Source organism: Neopelma chrysocephalum, unplaced genomic scaffold (genome assembly GCF_003984885.1).
Source record: "Neopelma chrysocephalum unplaced genomic scaffold, ASM398488v2 Primary Assembly neopelma1_24, whole genome shotgun sequence".
Classification (NCBI taxonomy): Eukaryota; Metazoa; Chordata; class Aves; order Passeriformes; family Pipridae; genus Neopelma; species Neopelma chrysocephalum.
This window is the reverse complement of record NW_020897693.1, coordinates 9150456-9175234: the sequence shown is the minus strand read 5'-3', so window position 1 is coordinate 9175234 and position 24779 is coordinate 9150456. Positions and strand designations below refer to the sequence as shown.

The 24779-nt window shown below is 41.9% G+C and overlaps 1 protein-coding gene across 11 annotated transcripts in view; it reads left to right on the top strand.

The window, feature by feature from the left end:
- Positions 1-23804, top strand: part of BRSK2 (BR serine/threonine kinase 2) — a 315925-nt gene extending 292121 nt beyond the window's left edge. For 4 of the 11 annotated variants that reach the window (XM_027702611.1, XM_027702650.1, XM_027702623.1 and 1 more), the window contains 5 exons: positions 1649-1829; positions 2475-2564; positions 10876-10923; positions 21975-22039; positions 22713-23804. In XM_027702611.1, coding sequence (XP_027558412.1) covers positions 1649-1829; positions 2475-2564; positions 10876-10923; positions 21975-22039; positions 22713-23165 — 837 coding nt within the window. In that variant the 3' untranslated portion in view covers positions 23166-23804. Of the gene's footprint in view, positions 1-1648; positions 1830-2474; positions 2565-10875; positions 10924-21974 lie in introns of all 11 variants that reach the window. The other 7 variants (XM_027702641.1, XM_027702657.1, XM_027702631.1 and 4 more) reach the window with 7 other exon arrangements.
- The last annotated feature ends 975 nt before the right edge of the window (positions 23805-24779 follow it).

Genomic DNA, 24779 nt, shown 5'->3' with positions numbered 1-24779 from the left:
CAAAGTTAAATTAAGAGATTTTTCAATTCAAGGTAGTCAACAACATAATTAGACTTTTTTAATAGCATTAAGAAAAGGAGATTTAATTTCTTATATAGTTTGTTGAATTGATTTTTTTTTCCATAAAATACTGAAATCCATTTTAATCTCTATGATCACAGAATCATAGAATCAGCTGGATTGGAAAGGACTTCTGAGATCATCAAGTCCAACCCTTTTTTTTTTTTTTGAAATCCAGTCTCTGGAAAAATCCAGTCCAGGTTTTTCCCCCATTCTGTACTCTGGCCAAAATCCAGTCTGGGTTTTCCCCCATTCCGTACTCCAGCTGAAATCCAGTCTGGTTTTCCACCACCCTCCCAAAGCGGCCCTGGGACCCCCCCCCCCCCCCGACAGAGGCACAAGGTGTGAACCCCCCCAAGGTGACACCAGAACAGTGTTTTATTTATTGTAACAAACACGGAGGATCATGATGCAATGAAATTCTTCCAAAAAATCAGCCATAACACTTCTAACTATACCAGCATACAAGGAGTAAATGCAGTATAGTAGCGTGCATCAGACACTGGTGTCCATCTCAGATTGGTGTGAAGCAGCCAAGTTACCATATCAGTTTCATGCATTTAGCTGTGCTTCTGGGTTTATATTGTGGGCACAGCATGCACTGCTGTCTGTAGTGGTGATCCTGTGCATACCCCACATGTCTGGGTTTAGGTGTGATGTAGTGATTTGTGTGCAAAACCAGTGAATCGTCTCTTTCAGCAACCTTCAAGCTTAAATGCACTGTCACAGCCTGCTAATTAAGTCCTTAAAGTCAGCTTCTCAAAGAACTCATCTTTGTTTTTCCTTCTAAATTAGAGACCAGATTTCCAAATTTGATTTTTTTTTAATCTGGTCCTTTATGAAGCAGTAAATAGAATACGAGTATGTTACATTTTGGCAGAAAGAGTGAATGGTAACTGCTTGAAAGTTAGGCAGTTATGAAATTCCACCATGAGTCTGAAGATACAGATATTGCATGATACAATGAAGTTTCTCAGAGTTCTTTTACATATTGGTAGGAGTTATGGTTTGGGTGAGTTATTTGCAGGTATGCTTTCCCTGTGGATATCTCAGGCGCTTGTCTAAGTGTCTGCTCTGTGTCCTGATGTCTGTTTGACATCAATCACCAAGCAATTAGAGGTTGGAAAGGTCTTCAGGAGATCTCCTGCTCAAAACAGGATCAGCTGTGAGATCAGACCAGGCTACTTGAGTGTTTTTTATATCCCACCGATTTACTGCCCACTCTCTTAATAGTAGTTTTTACTCAGGAAAAAGGCATTTCCCAAAACTGGTAGATGAGTAGGAAAAGGAAGACTGAGTGTATGAAGTTGAGCAACATGTGTACATTTGTAAGCGTGATGGGTATTCTGCCAATATTCAACCTATAAGTTTGGATCAGTCCTGTAAGCAGCAGTGCATTCTTCTGTGGTGCCAAGCAATCTACAGTCTTACTGATTTCACAAGAACACTGTATTTTATGAATTCAAGACCAGAAGCAGATCTAGCAAATGTTATCCACTCTGGAAATGTGTGTTGTTATAAATAGAATTTTGCAATTTTTTCACTTTGTGCACTAGTTCTACTACCTTCTTCTACCAACCTATTTCAGATTCCAAGTCTCAGCCACAGTGTCATCTCACAGACAAGTTTCCGTGCAGAATATAAGTCCACGGGAGGTCCTGCTGTCTTCCAGAAGCCAGTGAAATTCCAGGTGGACATAACGTACACAGAAGGGGGAGAGGCGCAAAAGGAGAACGGGATCTATTCTGTCACTTTCACACTCTTATCAGGTAACCATGGCAAAGCTCTAAAATGGGTGCAAGCTGGCTTTGTCCTTGCTGATAATAGAGGCCTGCAAATTGCTCTGTCAGAGGAAAGAATATAACTGTCTTAGCCTCAGGGGGAAAATTCAGACAGGGGAAAGGAGGACATTTGAAACAAAAATAGTGTTGGTAGCGATGGAAGTGGCAGGGAGGGAAAGAGATTCCCAAAGAGTTGAAGTTACCACTTCCACGATTAGTGCTAAAATGGCTGCTCTGTGCATCAGATCTGGAATATCTCATGGTACTGTCTCCATGTTTCACTCAAAAGTCTCAGAGTCTCAGCTGGGCATTGTGAGGCCACTAATTTCTTCCTTCTGACAGAAACATTCACTCACCCTTTTCTTCTGGGTGGCCACATGTCCCCCCCCCCAGGGTTTAAAACAAACAAACCCCCCCACCTTTTATGCCTTCACAAAAGGAGCCCAGAAGCCCTTCTTCCTCCTGTTGGGTCCAGCACACCACAGTCCCTTTGGCTGAAGGTCAGAGACACTGTCAGTACACTCCTGGGGACAAGACTGAAGGGAAGATACTTGTGATGCTTCCCCTCCAGCCTGGGTTGTATATGGACTCCCGTTCCTCTCACAGCCATTTGTGCCTCTTCTCTCCTCACAGGTCCAAGCCGTCGCTTTAAGAGGGTAGTAGAAACCATTCAGGCACAGTTGTTAAGCACACATGACCAGCCTTCAGTGCAGCAGTTATCAGGTAAGTAGTTTCTACTGTTGAGCACCTTGCTTCAGCAGGGACAGGAAGGTGAAAAGCCTCTCGGTACCAGGAGGCTGAGGGAGGCCATCCCTCTGATCACAGCAATAAACGAGCTCCATTCGGACAGAGCAGTAACGCCCTGCACCCACCCTACTCCTCCCTTTCTCATTCCCACTCCAATGCTCCCAGTGCATTCCCCAGTTGAACAGCTTCTGCCCTCCGCCCGCCCAAAGAGCCATTTGCCCACTTCTCCATCAAAAGCTGCATCATCAGTAGACCTTCCAGATTTTCTCCAGCTCCAAAATATCCCAGAATAGGGACATGCTCTAGAAGATACCTGAGTTTCAAACCTTTCAGGCATGCTTTAGAAACCTCCAACTTCAGAGGGTCTCAGAACAAGTTGAGAGCTACTTTTAACTTAGCCATTAACAGATGGTCAGAAGGTGGTTAATAGTTTCCAGTAGTGTGATCAAATTCTTGGCTCAATACTGTGGTAGCACGAATTATACACTAAGGTTCTGCAAAAGCTATATTTTACCTATTTGAAAAGTAAATTTCAGTTCCTCATGGTGGTAGAGAAATCCTTATGTGTGTTACCCTATGCAGTGACATCAATCTGAATCTGCAGGCAGCCTGAATTGATAATACAGAAACTGGCTTCATCCCACCATCATGTAGCAAGTGTTCACTCTGAACACTAGTGCTTGCACACACAGAAAATATCAGTGTTAACTCTTCTCTCCTTTGAAAGGACAGAACAAAGGAGAAGGTGAAAATTAAAACTTAAGGCAGATGAGCTATTGGGAATGCTTCAAAGAAGGAAAAATAGGGAGAAGCAGAAAGAATGTGCAGATACAGGGAATAAATAGGAACAAAGTAGAGAGCAGAAGCTGGAGGAAGAAGAGAAAGAGTCAGGAGGAGTGGGAGATGAAAAGGAAGTAAATAAATATTATACTTTAGAGCCAAATTCTGTGCTTGACCTTTGTGTGAACAAGCCAAGACAAAAGTGTGGGAGTTAGGTTGGCATTGCATCCTGCAATTAAATCCCAGATGTCCTTGGCTCATTGCACATATGGGTTACATCCTTCTGGTCTAACAGTGTGGCTTTGGCGGCTGAAGATAAAATAACTCCATCTAGAAGTGTGTATGCTTAGTACCTGACAGAGAAGTATGCTCAGTTCAGTGTCCACTTTTTGCTTTTGGCCTCCAGCACTGCCTGACCTTCTGCATGCTGGATTGCAGTGGTGCCCAGCACATAGGTTATTCTGTTCAGAAACAGGGAAGATGAGGACACTACAACTATGGTTGATTGAGGTCTTTGCTGTCTGGACTTTATAAATTAAATCAAACTCAAGGAAGCAGCCAGAATTTTCTGCCAGCCCTTCCTCTTGGGAAATGCTGGGGTTAAGTGGGGGTGAGGGGAATTAGGTAGAAAAGCATCCTGTAAGTATGAACAATATTCAAGCATTCCTTATTTCTTAGGGAAGGAAGTGTACCCTTACTTTCCTGTGAGGAAAAAATTGTTTAAAAAGTAAATAACTTGAGGATCTCTCTTGACTTCTTCACCCTAATATGTCCTAGCTACTGCAGCTCTCTAGAAAGACTTGAACCCTGTTGCACACTTGCATGTGAGGCAGGATATCTCCCTAAGAAAGTCATATTATAGCAGGAATAAGAACCGTTCAACTGACTGAAGTTCAGGGAGATGTTATGGGCAAACTGTGCTGTGAGAAATGTATCTGACTTACAGTTTTGCTCTGGTTCTGGAATGGAAAAATCATATGATTTCTACTGCTGAAAACAACATGAGAATATGTTGTTCTAGCAGGGAAAACCCAGCCTGATCTCTAATGCCAAAGTGAAATAGGTAACTCCACATGGAGCAAAACCAAAATTAATGGTCTCTTGAAATTTAAAAATGAGAATTCCCTTGGATGGGAAGTTAACCAGGCAAGACAGCTCACGAGACAGGGTGCCAAACTGTTCTGTACCGCATCACCTGACCTGGTCAGGAGCATGCAAGTCTCTTGAAAATGAGAGAAGTCAACCTGAAAATCTTAGATTGGAGCGGAGTACAAGGAAAAGAGAAAAGGAAGGGAGGGGAAATAAAAGGATTTCTACCAAAAAGAGACAACCCGTGCATCAAAGTAAAGAGGCCCTGTGGTTCACATCCCCAGTCAGTGAGAGTAAGGGGAAGAAAAAAGGGATAAAGGACAGCAGAGTTTGTGTTCAGCACCTTGCTTAGCAGGCTGTCTGTAGTTGGAAAGATGTGTGCAAGAGCTTCCTAGAAATTGTCATGGAATTAATCAACTTTTCTCACTAGAAACAAGGCAAAGTCTTCTCTGTTTCTCTTACCCTCCCATATGCCCAGCTCTGAACAGCTCACAGAAATTGTGGTGGTTGGGCTCCTGTTGAGGTTCATGGTTTGAGGATACTCTGTAGGCAGTCCAGCGCTGCAACAAAATGAGCTCACAGTTCACTTGGACTCACCTCCTCTGTGGCTCTGAGTGTCTGCTGTCTCTAACCAGCAATACTGTCCAGCACTGGATATTTTCCCAGCTCATTGTACACAGACATCTCCTCTGTGTAGTTGTTTCTCCTGACTTTTAGTTCAGATGCCATTACAGGTGAGATGATGAAAACCAACTGTGGAAGGTGCATGCATGTAAAGTGAGACCTGCAAAAGGGGAAGATTCAATGAACTCAGTATAAAGCAGAACAGCAAGGCCTAATAAGCATATGGCACTGACAGTCATTCTCTCTCCTGCCCCTCTTTGATCTGCTATGCAGTATGCCAGCCCACTGAGCCGGCTTGCCTGGGTTTCAGAATGCACTTCCCTCTTTTTCATTTCCTCCAGCTCACAACAGTGTTTGTAGATGTCATGTTGCCCATGCATCTGTGTGTGTGTGTGAGCCTGTTATGTACCTGATCTAGGCAGATGTGTTTCTGTGTCATACTTGAGCACCTGATAATCTCCCTTCCTCCATATATCCCTTCATTCACTTCCATTTTTCCTTTCTAAGACTGACTGTGCATATTTCTTCTGGCATACTCTGAAGCAGGAAAAGAGATTCCCTCCCTTACCTGAATAAATGTGTAAATAAATTAAATCCATTCCAAAAGTTAATGTAGTACTTCTAAAAGCCACTGCTTAGGTGGCCAAATTTAGTGCAACATATCAGCTTTTTAACCTAAGGTTTCAGGACCTCTGTACTATGATTGCTGAGACAGTACCAGGTCTACAACTCATGAATGACATGAGTTACAAGTAAATAGGGATCATTTGTTCATTTTCTCTTCCCAATGAAAGAACTAGAGGCCATCATATGAAAGTAGTGGAAGTCAGGTACCAAAAAAAATATTGGAAAGCATCTCTTCACATAATCTAAGACTTGTGAAACTCTTCGCTGAAGCAGGTTCTGCATGTGAGGAGCTTGCAGATGCTCATCCTCCCCTGAGTACTTCTTACTCACAGGGAGGCTAGACAACTCCCTGGCAGAAAAATCTTTATGGAATTGCTCAACAGAAAAACTGCAACAGGCTCAGGAAATCTCTGACCTGACAGTGGTGAGCAAGGCAGTGTTAGGAAGTGTCTGCTTGGCCTGCTGTTACACTCCTGTGTGTCTTTGTGGCTGCTGACGTAGACGGAGCATTGGATGGTTTTGGCCCTTGGTCTAAACCAGAACAGTTGCCCCTGTATACTTGTTACTGGTATCAAAAGCCACTAAGCCCAGCAAGACCATGAAAGGACAGTCCCTTTTGCATCAAGAGTGAATCTCACTGTGTGTGAGACCAGCCAGCCTCATCTCTCATCCATGTATAGCTCCATCCAGGAGTCTTATACTCAGAATCTCTACTTAGGTAATCCCTGGGCAAACTGCCCTTTGCTGGGATAAAAAGATCTCTCTCCATGGAGGAAGGTATCTCAGATTTGTGCCTTTGTTTCAGCCCAACACTCTTTCCACTAAATCATAATCTGTTTTTCTCTGATGCCTTTGCACAAAAGAGTAATAGTAACAGCTGGTGAATAGGGACATGCAAAAGCCATCTGTGATCATTCACAGTGTATCAATTTTTATTTCCCTAATACTTTCTTGTTTCTTTGAGCTTTAAGTGTGGAGTGCTGCATATTCTTATTTTTTCCCATTTTCCCATGTTCTGGGCAATCAGCTATGCTGAAATAACCTTTATAACTTAAAGGTTTTCTCTTTCTTTATTGTATTTATTGACTTCATATCAGATTTTAACCATTGACATCTCAAAGCTCAGAGCATCTCAGTATTACTGCTGGAAGTGCATTTCATCAGCATAAACAAGTGTTTAGAGACCATAACTAGCTTCAAAATAGAGCAGTGCAAATTCTTGATAGAATACTGATTTGTGATTTCTGGGAGTTTTATGGCTCACAAGAGCTGTAGGCTAAATTGCTACAAAAAAATTAGTAGGAAACTGAGTTTCCAAATGTGCAAAGGATTTTATCATCAAGACTTAAAAGGGAATAAGGAGCAAATGAAGTGCTTTGCAAGGTGAATTTCCAGCTGCAGGCTCAAAACAAGGACTCTGCAAGTGCCATTTTGAAACTGGATCACAAGTCAACTTTTCTGGGGTTCATCCAGGTCCCAAATTTCTCTTGTTTCCTGCAATCTTGTGTGACCCTTTATGTCTTACCACTCTTGTAGTGTCTGGAGTAATTACTTCATCTTGCTATCATGGTTCCCACCTACAAAAGGTGCTCTCTGATGTCCGGTTCGATTGGCAGAGCCCTGTTTTTTTGCTGAACAGCCTTAGAATTATTACTGAACAGCCTTCATTAAACTTATCTGAAATACTTACTGGTAGTTCTGAAATCAGGCATGTAGAAAAAAAGTCCAGGCTCTCCAGAGTTTTGATAAGAGAGCAGAGATTTCAAATAAGCACACTAACACTGGGGAATTTCAATCTGAATGATAACTGCCTTGGACCAGAGGAGCTGGTGGCTCCCTTGACATCATCTCCCTTCCTGTTTATTGGGGACTATGAGCATCTGGCAGGAGCTGCTCAGTGCTTTCTGGGATCTAGCCCTAGATTTGGAGATCTCAGAGGAGCAGCTGTTTGGGTGAGATTTCCTGGGCTGGGACAAGTCTCAGACTGAGAGATATTAGAAGCATCACAAACTAGATGGCTTCATTGTGAAATTAATGTAGGATAGAAATGCAGAAATTAAAGAATAAAGAAAATTGTGAAAGAAAATTCAACAGAACACTAGCAATTTTTACTGGATTCAGAACTTGTTTGGCCTTTTGAAGGAAGGCCTTATTTTAACCAAAATATTTGCCATCTGTTAATGAATTGAACTGGATGTCATATATGAAAGAGTCTTGGTCAAATCCAAAGTGTGAGGGACTGCCAGCCATTTCTATGAAATAAGGAATTCCCTTATCATCAGAAGGATTGAGATCTGACACTGCTACTATGCTTTAATTAAAAAACTAAAGAGGACACATGAAAAATGCAGTTACATGACCCATCAACATTTCTCAGACAGTTAAAAGCCTTTGGACCCTGGCTTTATTCTTTTCACATGACACCTGGATCCCACAGTCACTGGATTGTGGATTAGTATCTATGAGCAGAAGCTGACTGCCAAGAATCTAAGACTTTCTAATTAGAATGAAATTTCTACTTGAAAATGATGGAATACTTAGTCATGTAGAGTATTTACTAAAGCAGACGTTACAATATGATGGAAATGAAAGAAGTATTAAAGTAATTATTATAAAAGAGAAGCTGAAGGCATATTAACACTGTTAGTCTTTAAAGTAATGCAGTATAAGCTACTGGTCCTGGTGTACCCATGCTGACTGTGCCTTAGGAATTGGGGAAAAACAATCTGATCAGGTCTTGGAAAGACATTACAAATAAAAATTAATTCCTATGGAGTTCCTGGGACTAGCCATGGCAATACAGAACATGCAAATTATAGTTGTGCATTAAAGTTTTAAGAAAGACAAGTTGGGGGTTTCATTAGTGTTCCTTTGATTTTTCCATGATCTCATATTTAAAAAAAAATTCCCTATCCATCAAAAGTAATACCATACCATGCAAATTTACGTTTTTAGGAATAAAATGGAGTACAGAGCCCGAGATGTTATGCTGCCAAAAAGCCTCTGTTACAATCCTTTTCTCCTGTGTAGATCTGTCAGTTTGTATTCTGATCACACAATGAATGTATGTAGACCTGTTACACAATTAGCTTTAAATACTAAAGAGACCTATGCTGACTGCAAATGACTTAGAAAAAAAGACAGTATTAACTTAAGGAGGCATGATTATTTTTTAATTTGTTAAAATTATGAATGAAACAGAAATACCAGTTTCAGGAGACTCTTAGTAACTAGCTGCAATGTTTACCTGCTCTGATATTATCCGAATGTGACCTTTTTTGTTTCCAGACTGCAAGTTACTGAGTGGCCAGTTAGTGTGGATACACTTGAGGGGAAAATTCCAGGTGTTGGAGGGTGGAGTCAGAAACAGTCTTTTGGCCATATTTGAGACTTTCTTTGCTCTTATGTGTTCTTTCAAAGCTAAGTTCTGCTAATGATTGGGTGAATGCTCTGAGCTCTACCACTATAGATCTGCATCACACTGCATTACAGCAAAGTGTAGTTGACTATGAGGGGACTGGACAGGAACCACTGAAAGGCATGAGACAACAAACTTCTCCAAGTTATTAAAGAAAAAAAATGATCCAAACCTGTGAGTGTGACTTCTGGTCACTGACCCAATCAGCCACTATAGGCACTTCTCAAATCTGCTAGGCATCTTCAGGGAGAAATGTATTTTGGGAGATTAGTCTGTCTTCACTCCGCCAGACTAGCCAAAGAATTTCAAAGGCAGGTAAACTCCTGGCCTCTCTGACACCTCTGATATATTGTTCCAGTTCTTGAATGCTCTCTTCTCCTTCACCTCCACCCTCTTCCCCCTTTCTCTCAATCTTGTGCCTTTCTGAGAGAACTTCCATGGGTATCATCTCCCACTGACCTCTGCCAGCCCACCTTTAGCCTTGGGGATGGAGAACATATAACTGCTGCTTAGATGCTTTGACCAGTGTGACTGGAACAAGCACTTGCCCTCTTTGCTCCATGATTTTCTAAATGATCCACACAGCACAGGCCTGGCTGCATCAGAAAAGATGCTCTTCTAGCATGGGTCCAGCTTACCCAAGCATATCCAGCACCCCTTCCCGCTCTTATGAAATTACTTTTCTCAATATTTAAGGGGAGGAATGCTGAGAAATTATCTTTCCCTCTGTCCTGCAGACTTTATAGCAAACAGGGGGTAGTTAGAGCCTCCTGGCAGTTATGGATTTTCAGCATATGTGTGCATGTTTCTGAGTAGGGTATTTCTTAAATACCCAAGTGTTCTTCAGGAGCCCAGGCAAGAGGAGATCTGAGACTGAGCTTAGTGCTTTAACTGGTAGCCTCTTGCTCAGCAGTGAATTGCCCATGAACTCAATGATTTAGATCCCAAGTGCAAGGGAATCCTGGCTGACAGCAGCAGATCTGGCTTGCCAACAGCTTCCACATGGAAGTGTCCAGCTGGGCTGGTCCTTTCTGTTTTAAAGCTGACATGTAGAGCTCCTTTTGCTTATCACACCCCAGTAGGAAGCACCCAGAGGCTGTGGTAATGGGAGCTATATGCAAAGTGGACAGTAGTGTCTTCGGACCAGATTCTGCCACCCTTTCCAGAAGTGCTTCTACTGCCTTTGAATAGTGACCTAGAAAGCAAGAGGAGTAAGAGACTACACTTGAATAAAAGAGACAGAGTTAGGTTGAAACTTTGACATTATCCTTTGGGGTCTAAAAGATGTTTTTGAACTGTACAAGTAACCTCATTCCATGTGCAATAGCACAGTGCTGTATTTCTTCCCTCTCTCCAGGTTTTTTATGTAGATATATCAGCTGATTGAACATTTCATGGCTGTTGCAGGCTAACTTTCAAAGCTAGCCAGGTGAAACACTGTATTCAAGGCTTTTAGTTTGCTGATATGGTGGCAGAATATTTCCCACGTGTCATAGATACCTGTAGCTGTGATAAAGGGGTGAGTGGAGGCAGCGGGATTGAAGCAGCATCCACTCTCAGTCACAGGGCCAGATTTACACTGGCATATAGTGGGTGGCAGAATTTGGCCTGGGTTGTGTAAAGACCAAGATGTGTATATGTTTCCTGCTTCAGATAATAATGTGCTAAGTTACTACTTTATGCACAGAGGTGTGGAAACCTTTTTTTATGTTTTTCCTCCCCCCCTCCTCTTTCCGTTCTATGATCCAGACACCACTAACTGTATGGAGTTGATGACTGGCAGACTTTCCAAATGTGGTAAGAACTTCCTTCCCTTCTGCCTTTTCACCTTCCCCAGCCCCTGCTGAGCAACATAATAATGCGCCGTCCTGTCCCTTCCACCTCTTCCCCTTCCCTATCCCTGCTCTCCCTCGCTCTTTTCAAGACTACCCACACTGTAACAGCCCACTATGTCTTTCACTCACCTGGAGGACTCAAGCATATACCCCTTTTCTGTTCCTCCCCATCCATGCACAGATGCACAGGCTCCACCACAGCTTTCCCCTTCATAGCACAAACATGAGATTCCCTCCCTCACTGTAACCCAGGCCAGTGATTTTCTTTTCTTTCCTGATTTTTTTTACTCTTTTCTTTACTTGCTGCCGTTGATTCATGATTCTTGAGTCCCTTTTCTGCTGTGAAGCTGAATGCTGCCCTGCTAGCTGCTGTCTCCCTTGGTTTCCTGCTATTTATTGAGACAGGAATGCGACATTATTTAATTCTATTTTGCATCCACCCCCTTCTTCCCCAGATATCCTTGGGGTATGACCCTTTTAAATCCTCCACAAGACACACTGCATATTATCTGACAGACACTTAGCTAGTGTAAATTGTCATAATTCCACTCTGATCTCGGGGAAGAATGTTATGTCTCTCACTGGAAGACTAGTGAACCTACTGAAGATTTGGAATTTTGCTAGGTTTAAGAAAAAAGTTTCCTGCAAAACTTGCAGCTCAACTTGCTTGGGGTTATGTGAATTTTGGTTAACTTGCCCCTAGGCTTCCTTTTCCTGTGAACACACATGTACTGGGTTCTTTCTTTCATTACCTGTGCCCCTACTCACTCCTCCAAATACAGTAATGGAAATACCCACATGCTATGAGAGAGGTTTTTGTCTTATATCTTGTGTAGATTCTGTATGAGAGAACTCTGTTCTCTTTAGATTTCCATTCTGGTACCAAGGTTGAATTCAGATATCTCTGTGAAAGGGAAGACAAAATGATGAGGAAGTGATCAGCTACTACTGCTCTCCACCTGCAACTGCCACACCACCCCTTCGTAAACGGAAGAAAGTTGTTCTGGAGTTGTTGTGGAGTCTGTAACCATGAAGGGAAGTTGTCATGGTAGAGATAGTATTAGGTTTATGCATGTGTAATTGAGGCAGAATTTGACCTGTTTCCTGTATTTCAGATGGTCTCTTTCCCTTAAGTTGCAGCTTTGCTGGTGGGAGTTTTTCCTTTGCTCTGAAAGGAGCTTGTTTGATTTCTTATTTGACTTTTCTGATCTCTTTGTGACTCATTTCAGTTGCAGGCAAACCTTCAGCTTCTTGAAGGCATCAGACAGCAAATCCTGCTTCTTCCTCAATGCTTTATTTCTTGCCTGGATCTGGCATTCACATCATACAAAAATACAAGAATTCCAGTTCTGCTGATTGCTTGCAAGTTAATTGAGCTACAGAGATAACCAGCCAGTACTCTGCATCCTTTAGGCAGAGAGCATCACTGCTCACTCACAGTTCATGCAGGCCCTCCAGCTGTCATAATGTCAGCAGCAATCCAACAAGGGACAAAGAGGACAAGGTGAAGGCCATCAGGGAGACTGTTTTGTGGCAGCTACAGCACAGACAACACAGAGAGAGAGAAAGGGAGAGAAGAGAAAGAATGGCTTATAGGGGTTTCATGGAGCTGCTTCCTTTAAATCACACTCCTCTTGGTGTAGTCACAAACAGCATAAGCAGTGGTGACTGCACCATGCTGAACTCCACCCTCTCGTATGAGTGAAGAGCTGTTCCGTGTGCAGGAACTCATGATTTAGACAGGGGAGTGAAAGGGAGTGATGCAAGCAGCCTATTTTTGGCAAGTTGTCCTCTGAGACAACTGATTCTGAGGATCAAAAACCCCCCTTGAAGTTGACACAATGTTCATCCAGTAATAGCAAATAGTGCATGAAGAACTATAAAACTATATTCTGTGGGGGTTTTGACCTCCACGTTGTTCTGTATTCTGAGCGTGAGCACAGAATGTCATTTTAGCAAAAAGAGTTAACACTGGAGCAGGAAGAGCCAATCAGATGCTCAGCTATGTGAAAGCTCTGGTGGGAATGAGGAATATCTTTTCACCCACTATAAACCACTGAATGTTATAATTAACAGCAAGACAAATTTGTCTAGTCCTTTAAATGTTATCTCATCTTCTGCTAGCAGTGATCATCAATCTGAGAAGTGATTTGCATACAGCCATTGGCATTGAAAAACAAGTTAATGTTTGAACAGCCAAGGTGCGTCACAGGAGCTGCCAATATCCAAATGATGTAACAGTTGCTGTACCGACCCTACCTGTGCAAACTAGAAAACTGCTGCCAACATTTCTTCTATTTCACAATAGAAGAAATAACTTGGCTCATAATAAAGTTGAAATGCACATTGGGGTGGAATATTTTATGTTTCCACCCATCTTAGCAGGGGAACGGGCATTGCTATTGTCAGAAAGACTAAACTCTTATCCATGAAGTTCATTTGTAAGATTAAATTTACCTTCTACAAATTAAAATCTTTACATAAAAAATGCAGCTGTAACCTAAATGCCTACAGGAGTGATACCTTAGCTGATCTATTCCTTGTGTGTATTCAGAGCCAAATCAGTTTAGTGACAAGTAAGCTTTATCACTTTGTGTGCTGCCATTAAGCCTTATAAAATCAGCACAGCTTTAAAGAAACTGGATTCTGTTTCTTTGAAGCAGGATTTAGAGAACTGTTTACTACCATCTAATCTGGTATTAATGTCTATCTTACTGAAGAATAACTTGTATAATTAAGGTTCTAATAGGTTCTGAAGAGCCTTTACATTAAAAATAAAAATCAAGATAATACATAAACTGGAAAACCCTCCAGCTTCAACCACAAAGCTGGGAATTAGAAAGCAAGTATCATTCATTGTAGATTGAACAAGTTGGATCTGGAGCCAGTGATATACACCACACAGAAGCCCACAGTGCCAATTTCAGTAGTCCTTGTTCAGAAGAGTCTGTCTTCACAAACTTTAATGACTTTAAGTTGTTACATAGTGAGCTGAGAGTTTCTTTGGGTAGTTGAATTCATAGTAAAGCTGGTGTATAGTCTTTGGGCTCCCCTTCCTAGCCATTTTTAGTTTTTTGGAGTCCTTAGTAAGTATGTTTTGCCAAGGTGCTGGATGCTGACAGAAAGCTCTGAAAAAATTTCCTTATCCTCCCCTTTACCTTCTGAGATACCCCAGGGAGCCTGTAAACTTTCCAGTCTCCACTGCAGCTATTCGAGGATGAATTTTATTTCCAAGTAAGGCAGTCTTTGCTTGTTGTTTTCATGACTCTCAGGAAAGTCTTGAGTTACATCAGTGGCACGTCCATGGAAAGTGGGTGATGATAAGAGGAGGAGAAGGTTAGTATGTATAACTGGTGGAGCTCCATGAGAATGCTGGCTTGCTACAGCTCCAGTCAAATCATGCTGTTATGTTGGGCACTGCACAGTCATATGTTCCTGCAAAATCTTAGACCATAACCCTGTGCAGGCTGGGAAGAAGACCTTGTGTTTATTTTTAAATATTTATCTCGTATTGCTGCTTACAATTCCTTGCACCAGAGTTAAACAAAAAGCTTTTTGGATCCTTGTGTATACCAGTGGCTATCACCAAAATGATCTGATCGAAGCAGAAGCACTGCAAGTCCGCTTGCCTTTCGTATCTCGCCGGTGTATCTCAGTCAGATCTCTTGCTTCCAGTGTTTAGGACTTGACATAGCTTCCTATTCAGAGCCATCTGATCTTGTTGCCCATGGCCAATCATCCTTAGTGCATACAGGGCAACTGCACTGCAGTGAAGGCTTCTCTTTGTAGCTCCTTGCAATCACAGTTTGATTCATGAAGATGTGAGCCCATGTCGATACCATCCCAGGCTACTTGAGAAGTTAGGAAACATTTTGCAGTTTTAAACTGGTTGCATCACATTTGGGTTGCAATTGCAGCCTGTAGCTTTGTGAGTGCTGATTTAGAGGCTGCTGGTGTAAGCAGCAGCAGCAAATATCTGGACTTGGTGCTCTTGGAAATGATCCTGACCTATATTGGGATTAATTAGAGTAATCCTGCTTCTCACAAAGTAGCTATTTGATGGAAGACGAGGTTGGTTATTTGCATTCAAAAAGCTGTAACTGATGGCAGAAATACCAGTGCTGAAATCTACAGTAAAAAACATACACTGCCCTCCCAGCTGAAAGGCTCTTCTCACCACTGTCACACTGTGAAGAGACAAAATGAAGACCCACCTGAAAGATCACATATTCATTCATAATGGGTGGATTGCAATAAGTCAGATGTTCTGAAGAGTTCAAGCCGGGTTTCCCAGTTACCCCTGCTCGTTCTACCAGTATCCTTTGCTGTCCAGATGAATGGCTGACTCCCACATACTGTAGTTGTAATGTCTTCAGTCTAGTGTTGCGTTCGGGAGACATTTCTTTTCCAATTCATGCCTCATGTTTTTGCACTGTAGAAGAAGGTAGCCACAAAAAAGGCAACTTGGCACTAGAAATGAATCCAGACTTAGTGAACTATTTGTTTCATATCAGATCCCATTTCAACAGCTATGGTGAGATTTTTACTGTCCGATACATCTGTATCTTTCTCTGTAGTAATATCTAATACAGGAAACACAGGTATCTCACTCTTAATTAAGATCACAGTACTTTATTTATAATAGCCAGTGTTTCAGGGTAGTGCATGGAAATACTTGCTTGGTATACTAAGCTGCTGTACTAAGCTAAGTTTAAGATGGCCTTCTGAGAAGATTAAATCATATTTTGAAGTGATTGATTTGGTGGAAATGAGGAAGCAACATTTCACGAGCATACACAGGTCGTCTCTCCCATAGAAACAGGTCAGAGAACTTAAAACCTGTAACATAATACATAAACATCCATCTGGCAGAAAAGACCAAAATCATATTACGAAGTGCCAATACATTTTTGGCATTTTTATAGACAAAAAGGATTGGAATGAAGCAGCAGAAGTCTCTTAGAGAATGGGTAGCAGCAATACTGTCATTTGCTGTAGCTTTACGAGTGTGGGTCATCAGCTTCCCCTCTCAGCACACACTTGTGCAGGCAGATCTTCATAAAAGGACAGGCAGATACAAAGAATTTTTGGGCTTAGTCCTTTACCATCCAATTTTCCAGAACAGCATGATTCCACAACAGAATCTGGCATCTCTTCATCCCACTGTTATCCTTGTCTGCTCTTTCAGTGCCACCAGCTGTCCAAACGAATGTATGATTCCTTCCGTCTCCATCATCATGTCTCCTTTTTTGAATGTTATGTAGTGATGCTGGATTGGCCAGAGCTATTCATCAGTAACAGACACGTTTGGTTTCTGATTCATTACACAGGCCTTAGCTCTGCAGAAGGTAGCAGCAAGGAAATAGGTCTCATCTCTTTGAGGCTTTCCTGCCTGTGTTCACCATTCTCTTAATTCATTACCCAAGAGCTACCTGTCTGAGTAATATTATCTGTAAAAGGGGAGTCTGAACTGGATCTCACTTTCTCTTTGTATTTATGAGAGAAAGAGAAAAAATGTGCGAGATAGAGGAAGAATGGCCATCTGGATGCTTCTGGCTACTCACAAATATTGGGCCACCCTCCTGCAGAGGAGATGGGATATTTTAGGGGAATAAGAACCAGGATGGATTATAGAGCATTTAAATGTCAGGTTGGTTGTTCAGATCTTCCCAGGTGTGTAGCAATTGAAAGTTCCCACCTGCTGGTAGCATGGACACCTGTGCCAATGCTGTGTGATAATCTGAGTAGTTCCTACCAGCAGTCTGTTCCTGAAAATATTGTTTTCAGTTGGCATTTTTACTGGTAGAGTCTAAGTACTCTGGAAAGTAAGTCACCTTTCCCAGTTGCAATTCAAGTATCCTGCTAAGGAACTGGAGCTGTTCCGTGGACTGACTGTCAGTAGTTTGTGAGCTCTCTGAGGCATCTCTCTGATTTGTATTTGTACAGTGCCTAGGCTAGGGGCTCTTTAGTCTGGAGGAAGACTCCTACACGATACTACAACTAAACAAAGAGGAACAGGCCACTTTATCTTTCTGTCATCCCTTTCACTGCTTATACTTTTGGAGTGGGTTCTATATTTTAAGTCATTTGTTTTTGAGGGCAGGAGGGACTCTGTCAACAGAAACCAAGCAAAAAGGAAAAAAATGTCTAGTGTTAACAAAGAGGGCTAGTACTCTGTCAAAGCAGCAAAATGGGTTTGAAAGGGAATGGATTATCACCCATTAAGAGAGTGTTTTAATGCTTTATGTGAAAGCAAAGGAGTAAAATTTTTGTTATGTGATTCACCACAGCTGCAATCAAAACACAGAGCAACCTAGGGATGAAAAGACAAGGGATAAAGAGTAAGGAATGAATATAGGAAGAAAACCTCAGTAGCAGAGGCAGGCAGAAGACAGGAAGGATGTGAAAGCAACAAGGGAAGGAATAAGGGAGGTCAGGTTTACAAAAGGTGTCTCTGTTTCCAGTGGAGACCTATGTTTTCCGATTTACTTTCTCCCAAAGCCCAAACTAAATATGCAAACCCCCAAAATTTCTCAGGCTATACAGAAAGGAAAGGCAGAGGATAATCCCACAGATGGCATATTTGTTTTGTGCAACTTTGTGTTCAGCACCACAAGGATTAGTGCATTAAAAATACATAGACTTGAGAGTGATGGTTTCACAGGAGAGGGAAGTGCCTCAGGGTTTGCTTCCGTTAAGTCAGTGGGAATGTTGCTATTTGCTGCAATGAAAACAGCAAATATCTGTTATCTGACTGTCTTAAAATGTTACAAAACAGCAGGCTCTAATCAGTAACTGGGGCTCTAATCAGTAACTGAAGCCTCCAGGCTTGTCCTGAAGCTGCTTGTTCACCATGTCCTGTTATGTTCTGTGGAGGACTGAGGATCTTTATAAGGCCAGAGCAGGGTCTTTTGCAAGGTGCATCCTTTTCTGGTGTCACTTCTGGTGCCTGATGATTCACCTCATTTTCTCTTTCCTCTCCTACCTGGGTGCTCTGCTTCTAACTTGGCTTCTCAAGCTGGTGACACCATTGGGGCTATGTCAATGTCAGACAGACTTCCTAAGAATAGCAAATGAGATACTGAGGACTGTGAAGGTTGATACTAAACACCTGCCCAGCTTCCTTTTACATTTTTGTGTCTGTCTCTAGCTCTGTTTCTTCCTTTTAGCGCTTATTGTATTCAATTGCATTCACAGTTTTGACTTCTTTCGTGATACTTGGCCGTTACAGTGCTGCACACAGATGCCACAAACGAGTGCCTTCTCCATAAATATATTTCTCTAAATATATTCCCTTCAATACATGACCTTTTCATAAGCTTCAGTGCTTGTTTTCAAACCCATCCGCCTTCCCCATCTTGCAGCGTACAGCTCCGTGGTCTAACTCAAAAATGCGCATATCCATCTCCTAATAGACATAAACCTAATGCTCTGAACCTCCCCTCCTGCCTCTGATCCTTCTCATGGTTTCTCACCCTTGCTACCCTTCACGCCTTCTTTGCTCTGTGTTGATGAACATTTGCTCTCAAGGGGAAAGAAGACCTTAGTTACAGATGCATGAAACACCAGGGATGTTCTAAAGAATCAGTGAGCCAAACCTCCATCCCTGTCCCGAGGAAATGGGATATCATCTCACTTTCTGAAATAAGAAAGGCAGCCTTTTTGAGGCCCTAGATGGACTTACTGGTGTAGGGGCCTATGACACATTTTGCACTGAATGTTAGGAGTGGAAGATTGCTGAAAAAGCTATTCTAAACCATCATCACCTGCGTTTTCAAGTCTTGTTTTACTGGGTGTATAATCCCAAACGGAATTGAGAACTAAGAGGAGGGACACCACACACCATTTTCATGCTTCCAGGATAGCTGACCTCTACTTATATATCTCCAGAGAAAAATGTGTTGACTAGCCCAAGAGCAGGCTAATAACCTGTCACATAGACATCAATGCAGTGATTGTCTGTATTGCTTGGTGTAGGATCAGTTCTTTCTTGACTACCAGAGAGAACATTATTACCTACAAGTACAAAGGGCAAAGGAAAGAAAGGGTTAGTGAAATGGCCTATTTTATTTTTCAGTAGCTCTCTTTAAACATCCCTAAGGATTTCTTACCTCCCATTAAAATTTTAACTGAAAATGCTGATTGTAAGGAATTCAGTAGTGATATAGGCAGAGAAAAGCAGACTGTTAAATACTTTTGCTGCAGTAAATCTCCAGACACTTGAAAGCTGGGGAGGAGAAAGGGTGGATGAAACAGGGACTGCATATTTTAGTAGGACGACTGAAAATCCTGTATCAGGACTCAGCAAATACAAGATATATAATTTCTAAAGTGTATTATTGCTCCATTCTTGCTAGTTGTACTTTGTCACTGTTCCTGTCTACATGGAAACAAAAGACTTCCCCAATTCCTGCAGAGCCCTGCTTACTCTGCCCTCATCTTTCCCTCTAAGCATGTTGAATAAACTGCTCAGATGAATAACTAGATATTGCCCTACTCTTTTCTCCCAACCTAGCAGTCTTTTCCTCTCCAGCATTTTTTTCAGTGCTCTTTTTCATTCTCTCTGCTGACTCCATTTGCTTATGAGGATGAGGGGTCCAAAGCCACCTAAAAACCAGATCTGCCCACATTCCTGCATTCAAGGCTGAGTGTTTGCTTTCTTTATTTCTTTTAATTGAAAAGTGGTATCCACCTAAGAGAAGTAGAAATTAATCTGAGGAGATAGAAGTGAGTCTGCGCAGAGCATAAGCCCACAAACCTATAACAGTTTTAGGGAGGCTAGAGAAATCTCTGAAATAGAAGTCATAGGTGTGGAACAGATATCCCCTTTCCAAAGCATTTGTATGCATGTGGACAGAAGGAGGTGGAGGTCATGGAGGTCTGACCCCAAAGTGACTGAGAGTTTGATAGCCCTTCTCCTCTTAGCCAGGAATTGAGATATGTGCTGTGCCTGGCTGTTTGTTTGCGCCCACCACTAAGGCTTCACTCAGTTGGGTGAATGATCCCCTTTCAGAAACTCACAGCTTGTGACGCTGGTGTAGCTGAATGACAGACAGAACCAGGGCAAGCAGAAAGTTGGTCACAAAGCAGCAAGTAGAAAAAGGGAAGGGATGAATTAGATTAATAAGATTAAGATCCTTCACTGAATATGCCAGCCATTTGATTTTTCTCAATGCCTGTTAACATACAGAGGAAAGCAGCAACTACCTGGTTAGCACGGGGCAGGAAAAAAAGAGTAACCCATTCAGTTTTGCAGAGCACAAATACTATGTATTTCCTCTTTCTTTGTCTAAGAGCAGTTGATGTCTGTCTAGCATTTTCCATTAGAGAATCAGAAAGCATTCAGCGAGTTCTTCAGACCAATTACCATGCACAGAAAGTGCATTAACAACCTGCTGTTGTTAATGGATTGCTTATGTTTGTAATGAGAGTGAAGGGAAATACAATATTACCAAGCCACCTCTGTCCACCAACTATGGATACATGGCAATCTCTGCTATGAAGAAGCCCTTTGCTCCTGACCGAATGTTCCCATTGCAGGGGATGAAAGATTCCACTCTTCACAACATGCCACCACCTTGGAAGGCAGATACAAGGAGCCTATTTCCCTGCAGGAGCTGGAGATGTAAATTATTTGAATTTGACTGAACAGTAGAGCCAACAGTCCCAATATTGAGAAAACCATCATGGGATTTTAATGATCACAAAGAGACAGAACCTCCATGGTGTACATTAGATTAAAAAACACCTTCAATATCCATGTTCGAAGAGTTTAGTGTGAGCATTCCTATGTTTGATAAGGATTAATCCCCCAGCTCAAGAAAATTAAAAGGGACTAGAAATTCCCTGAAAGGCTACCTTTCCAGTAGTAACTGGTCCCTTTTCCCTCGGTAGCACCCCAAAGCTTTTCCTCGGGTGTGGCGTTCCACACATCCTCTGACACAGAACTAAATTAATAGCACATAACCCTGTTGCCTGGAGGTCCAAATGGTATGAAAGGTTGTATTCATTTGCACAGTGCCCAACCCTTGTTAATACTGCAACCTGATCTAGAGGCTGGCTTAAGGAGATACCTGTTTTACTTAGCACACAACCCTAAACCCCTCTCCGACTCCTAACTCCACTGCAGTGCATGTCAGTGCCATGGAGGCTGTGTTGTAGAGAGAACAGAAATTCAGGACAATGAGGTAATAGTTATTGACTCTGCTAGGTCCCAGAAATAGTTAGATGCATAACAGCCTGCTTTCACAATGCATTCAGCATCTTCATTTCCAGATACCTTTGTAGGGAGATCTGAAGGTGCTTAGAAGCCTGCAAGTACAAACCACAGGCCACGCATGCAGATGGCAACACTCATCTCAGCCATAGCTCATTTTTCAAATGCTGTTTCCCTTGGACCACTCAGGTGCTTCAGGCTTAGTGATGGCAGGCTGGCAAGGAGATACTCAGAAGAAAATAAAATGCAAGCAAGGAAAGCCTAATGGCTGGTGTAGCCAGAGAGCTTAGCAAGGCTGCAAAGCAAAGCATCACTTGGTGGGCAAATACCCCGTGTTTGTAACAGCAGCAGTAAGATGGGATTTGCCTATATCCAGCATCACATTCATGGATATTTCCATGTGAAATGGCTAAGTGACTTCAAGTAATGGACTGAACTATTTCAGTCACACAGTACTGTGTCCTCCTGCTAGGTGAGACAGCAATGCTTCCCCACTCAGGAAAAAACTAGGACCTTTCCCTTAGGTGCTTTATGCTCCCAGCCTCTTTATTTCTGTAGGTATCCCATCCTAAACACTCTTCCTCTTCCTCCTCATTGTCTTCATCCCCCACACACCCCCACGCACGTGGCTCTGGATCTCCTCATCATGTTCTTCTCGTTAAAAACCCCATTGTTCATTTGTTTGTTTGTTCTCTCTCTTTCTCTCCTCTTTTTCTCTCTCTTTCCCTCTCGTTTTTTTTTTTTTCCTTCTTTCTTTCTTTCTTTCTTTTTTTGTCTCCTCTGTTTTGTGTACCCAGGCAGCCCATTGAGTAACTTCTTTGACGTAATTAAACAACTTTTTTCAGACGAGAAGAACGGGCAGGTGAGCCATCCCCCCGGCACGCCAACCAAGCATAGCGCAAACAGCAAGCGGAGCGATTCCGGTTCTAATGACTATGGGTCTAGAGGAGACAATAAGTACCCTGCTGGCAAAGACAAGGCAAAGATGGTCTCATCAGTCGGCCTACAAGACCAACCTTAAATAAACACATAAAAAATTAAATAACTTAGGAAAAACAAAAACAAAAACAAAACAAAACAAAAAGAAAAAAGCAAGAAAGAATGAAAGAATATTCCTTAGCAAGCTAGCCTCTAAACTAGAAGGATGTATATACCTTGCCACAACAGTACAAAACTGTCTATAGACAAATTTTGTATGAAGGAATGACTGTATATATATACATATATATATTTATATATGATATATAATATATATCTCAGAAACAAACACAAAAACAAACGAATGAAAGAATGAAAAGAAAAGAAAGAAAAGAAAAGGTAGCACAGATGACAAACCCAGTTCACCAGATCTTGGGTTGTGGTTTTTTTCGATTGCTTTTTTTTCCTCCCTTTTTTTGAATGTTTTGCTTTTTTTCTCCTTCCTGATTTTTTGGGTTTTTTATTATTTTTTTTCGTTTTCTTTTGTTTTGTTTCTTGTTCTGTTCATGCTCTCTCTGTGTTTCTGACGACACCACTTGTTTCCGCTCTGCTACCAGGAATTATCCCGAAAAGTTAACATGTCAGCCACGGCTTCACCTTCTGTGCTCTGCGGACACTTGTTGACGGAAGGCAACCGATGTAGACTGTCCAAGGACCAGTCCTGTTTGAGGTTCCCAGCCTCCCCTCTCCCTTCAGGAAGTGGGCTTCTCCCCCACTTCTCCCCAAACACCTCCCCAGTGCACGCCTGTTTTTTTTTTCCCCCTCTCTTTTTCTTTTTTGGTGCTCCACAAGAGAGACCTGCTCAGTTGTGGGATTGCAGAGTCTGGGCTCAAAGGAGGTTGCAAATTGCTGGAGTGAAATCTTTACCCTTGGCAACTTCTGTCCGCGCAGGTGAACGCAGCCCGGAGAGGGAGGGTGTGGGGAAGGAGACGGGTGTAGCGGGAGCGCAGTGTTCCATGAATCCAGAGCGCGTTCTCATCAGAAACCAGCCAGGAGCAACTCAAACCTAAGCGTTGAACCAAGACAATATTGGGGAGCTTCATCATGGGATTTTCTTACTTTTTTTTTTTCTCCCCACCACCTTTTCCTTTTCTTTTGCCCCCTTTTTTTATATATGCATGTATATATGTGTGTATATTTATATATACATACGTACATACATATATATATGAAATAATTGGTTTTTTTACACTGTATCATTTTGTTTTTTAACCTGCTGGAAGGGGAAAGGAGTAAACTTAGGAGGGAGAGGGGGTTCAATGAATAAACAAATACAAACAAAACATTAAAACTTAGGGAAAAGGCAACTTCTGGTAGCAAAGAAGAGGGACAAGACTCTGCCAAGGACTGTCTCTCCCGTCACCAGGCACAGTTGCCGCTGCTGCTACTGCTGCTCCTCCTTCGACACCTTCCTCCCCACCTGTCAACTCCCTGCCACTGTGCCACCGTGCTGGGACCTTCTTCGACCAGCTGGATCCTCCACCACACCCTGCATTTAGAGGCAATTGTTGTGTTGCTAGTGCTGCATTGATATCAGTATTATTTCTTTAAGTTACCAGTTTCATTTGTTGGCTTGGGTGATTTTTTTCTTAAAAAAAAAAGGAAAAAAGAAAAAAAAAAAGAAAAAAAAAGAAGATGAAGAGGAGGAAGAAAAGAGACTTATATTGGGTTTTCTTTCCTGTGTGTGTGTGTGTGCAAAATCACTGGCACTTAGTTCATCAGAGCAAGACAAGGTGGAGTCAGGGCAATGGGAGACTTAATCACGAAGCTACTGTAAACTTTAAAATTTACTGCAAGATATTTTTATAAAGTTTTGGTTTTGGTTTTGTTTTTTTTTGGAAGGGGAGGAGGGTGGGATTGGGTGGATGGGGACCTTTTTTTGTGTTTCAGTTATTAGGTCTTGGTTATTTATATATACATATATATATATTTAAAAAAATAAGCTGTTAGATATATCTTCTGTTTAATAACTGTGTAGAGGCAACATTGATTCTTATTTATTTTGGGGAGGAGGGGGAAAAAAGACACAGAAACCCTGTAAGTGTTCATTTTGTGACTTTGAGAAAGAAGAATTGCTGCCTTTTTTCCTCCTCCTCAAGATTTATGTGACCAAGTGTAACTTATTCTGGCCCAAGCTCAAAGGTTAAACAAACAAAAAAACGTGGTTTTACGCGTGGAAGACAAAACACAGTGAGAAGTACTTCTTGACTGAGATTTTAAGAATGTAGGCTTAGCATTAGTGTTCAGCTCTTTTATGACCTTCGATTGCTGCTCGTTGGGTTCCTATGGGTGTATGTTGTATCGCAAGATTATTTTTTTTAATGATAATGTTGGATGAGTTCTTTTTTGTTGTTGTTGTCGTTGTTGGTTTTTTTAATCATTTTTCCCCTTCTTGGACCAGTTTTACTTGTACATAGGTTTGAAGATTAAAAAGAATTTTTAAAGACACAACTGGGGCAAAGACCTTTGACTTCTGCCCCGTTTCCCCATTCCCCCAAATGGGAGGGATTTATTTTAATTTTTTTGCTTTATTTATTTATTTATTTTCCCTATTCTTAAACTTTTCTCTCTCGTATTGCTGTGTGCATGTCAGACACCAGGGGATGATGGCTGGGGAGGGGGGG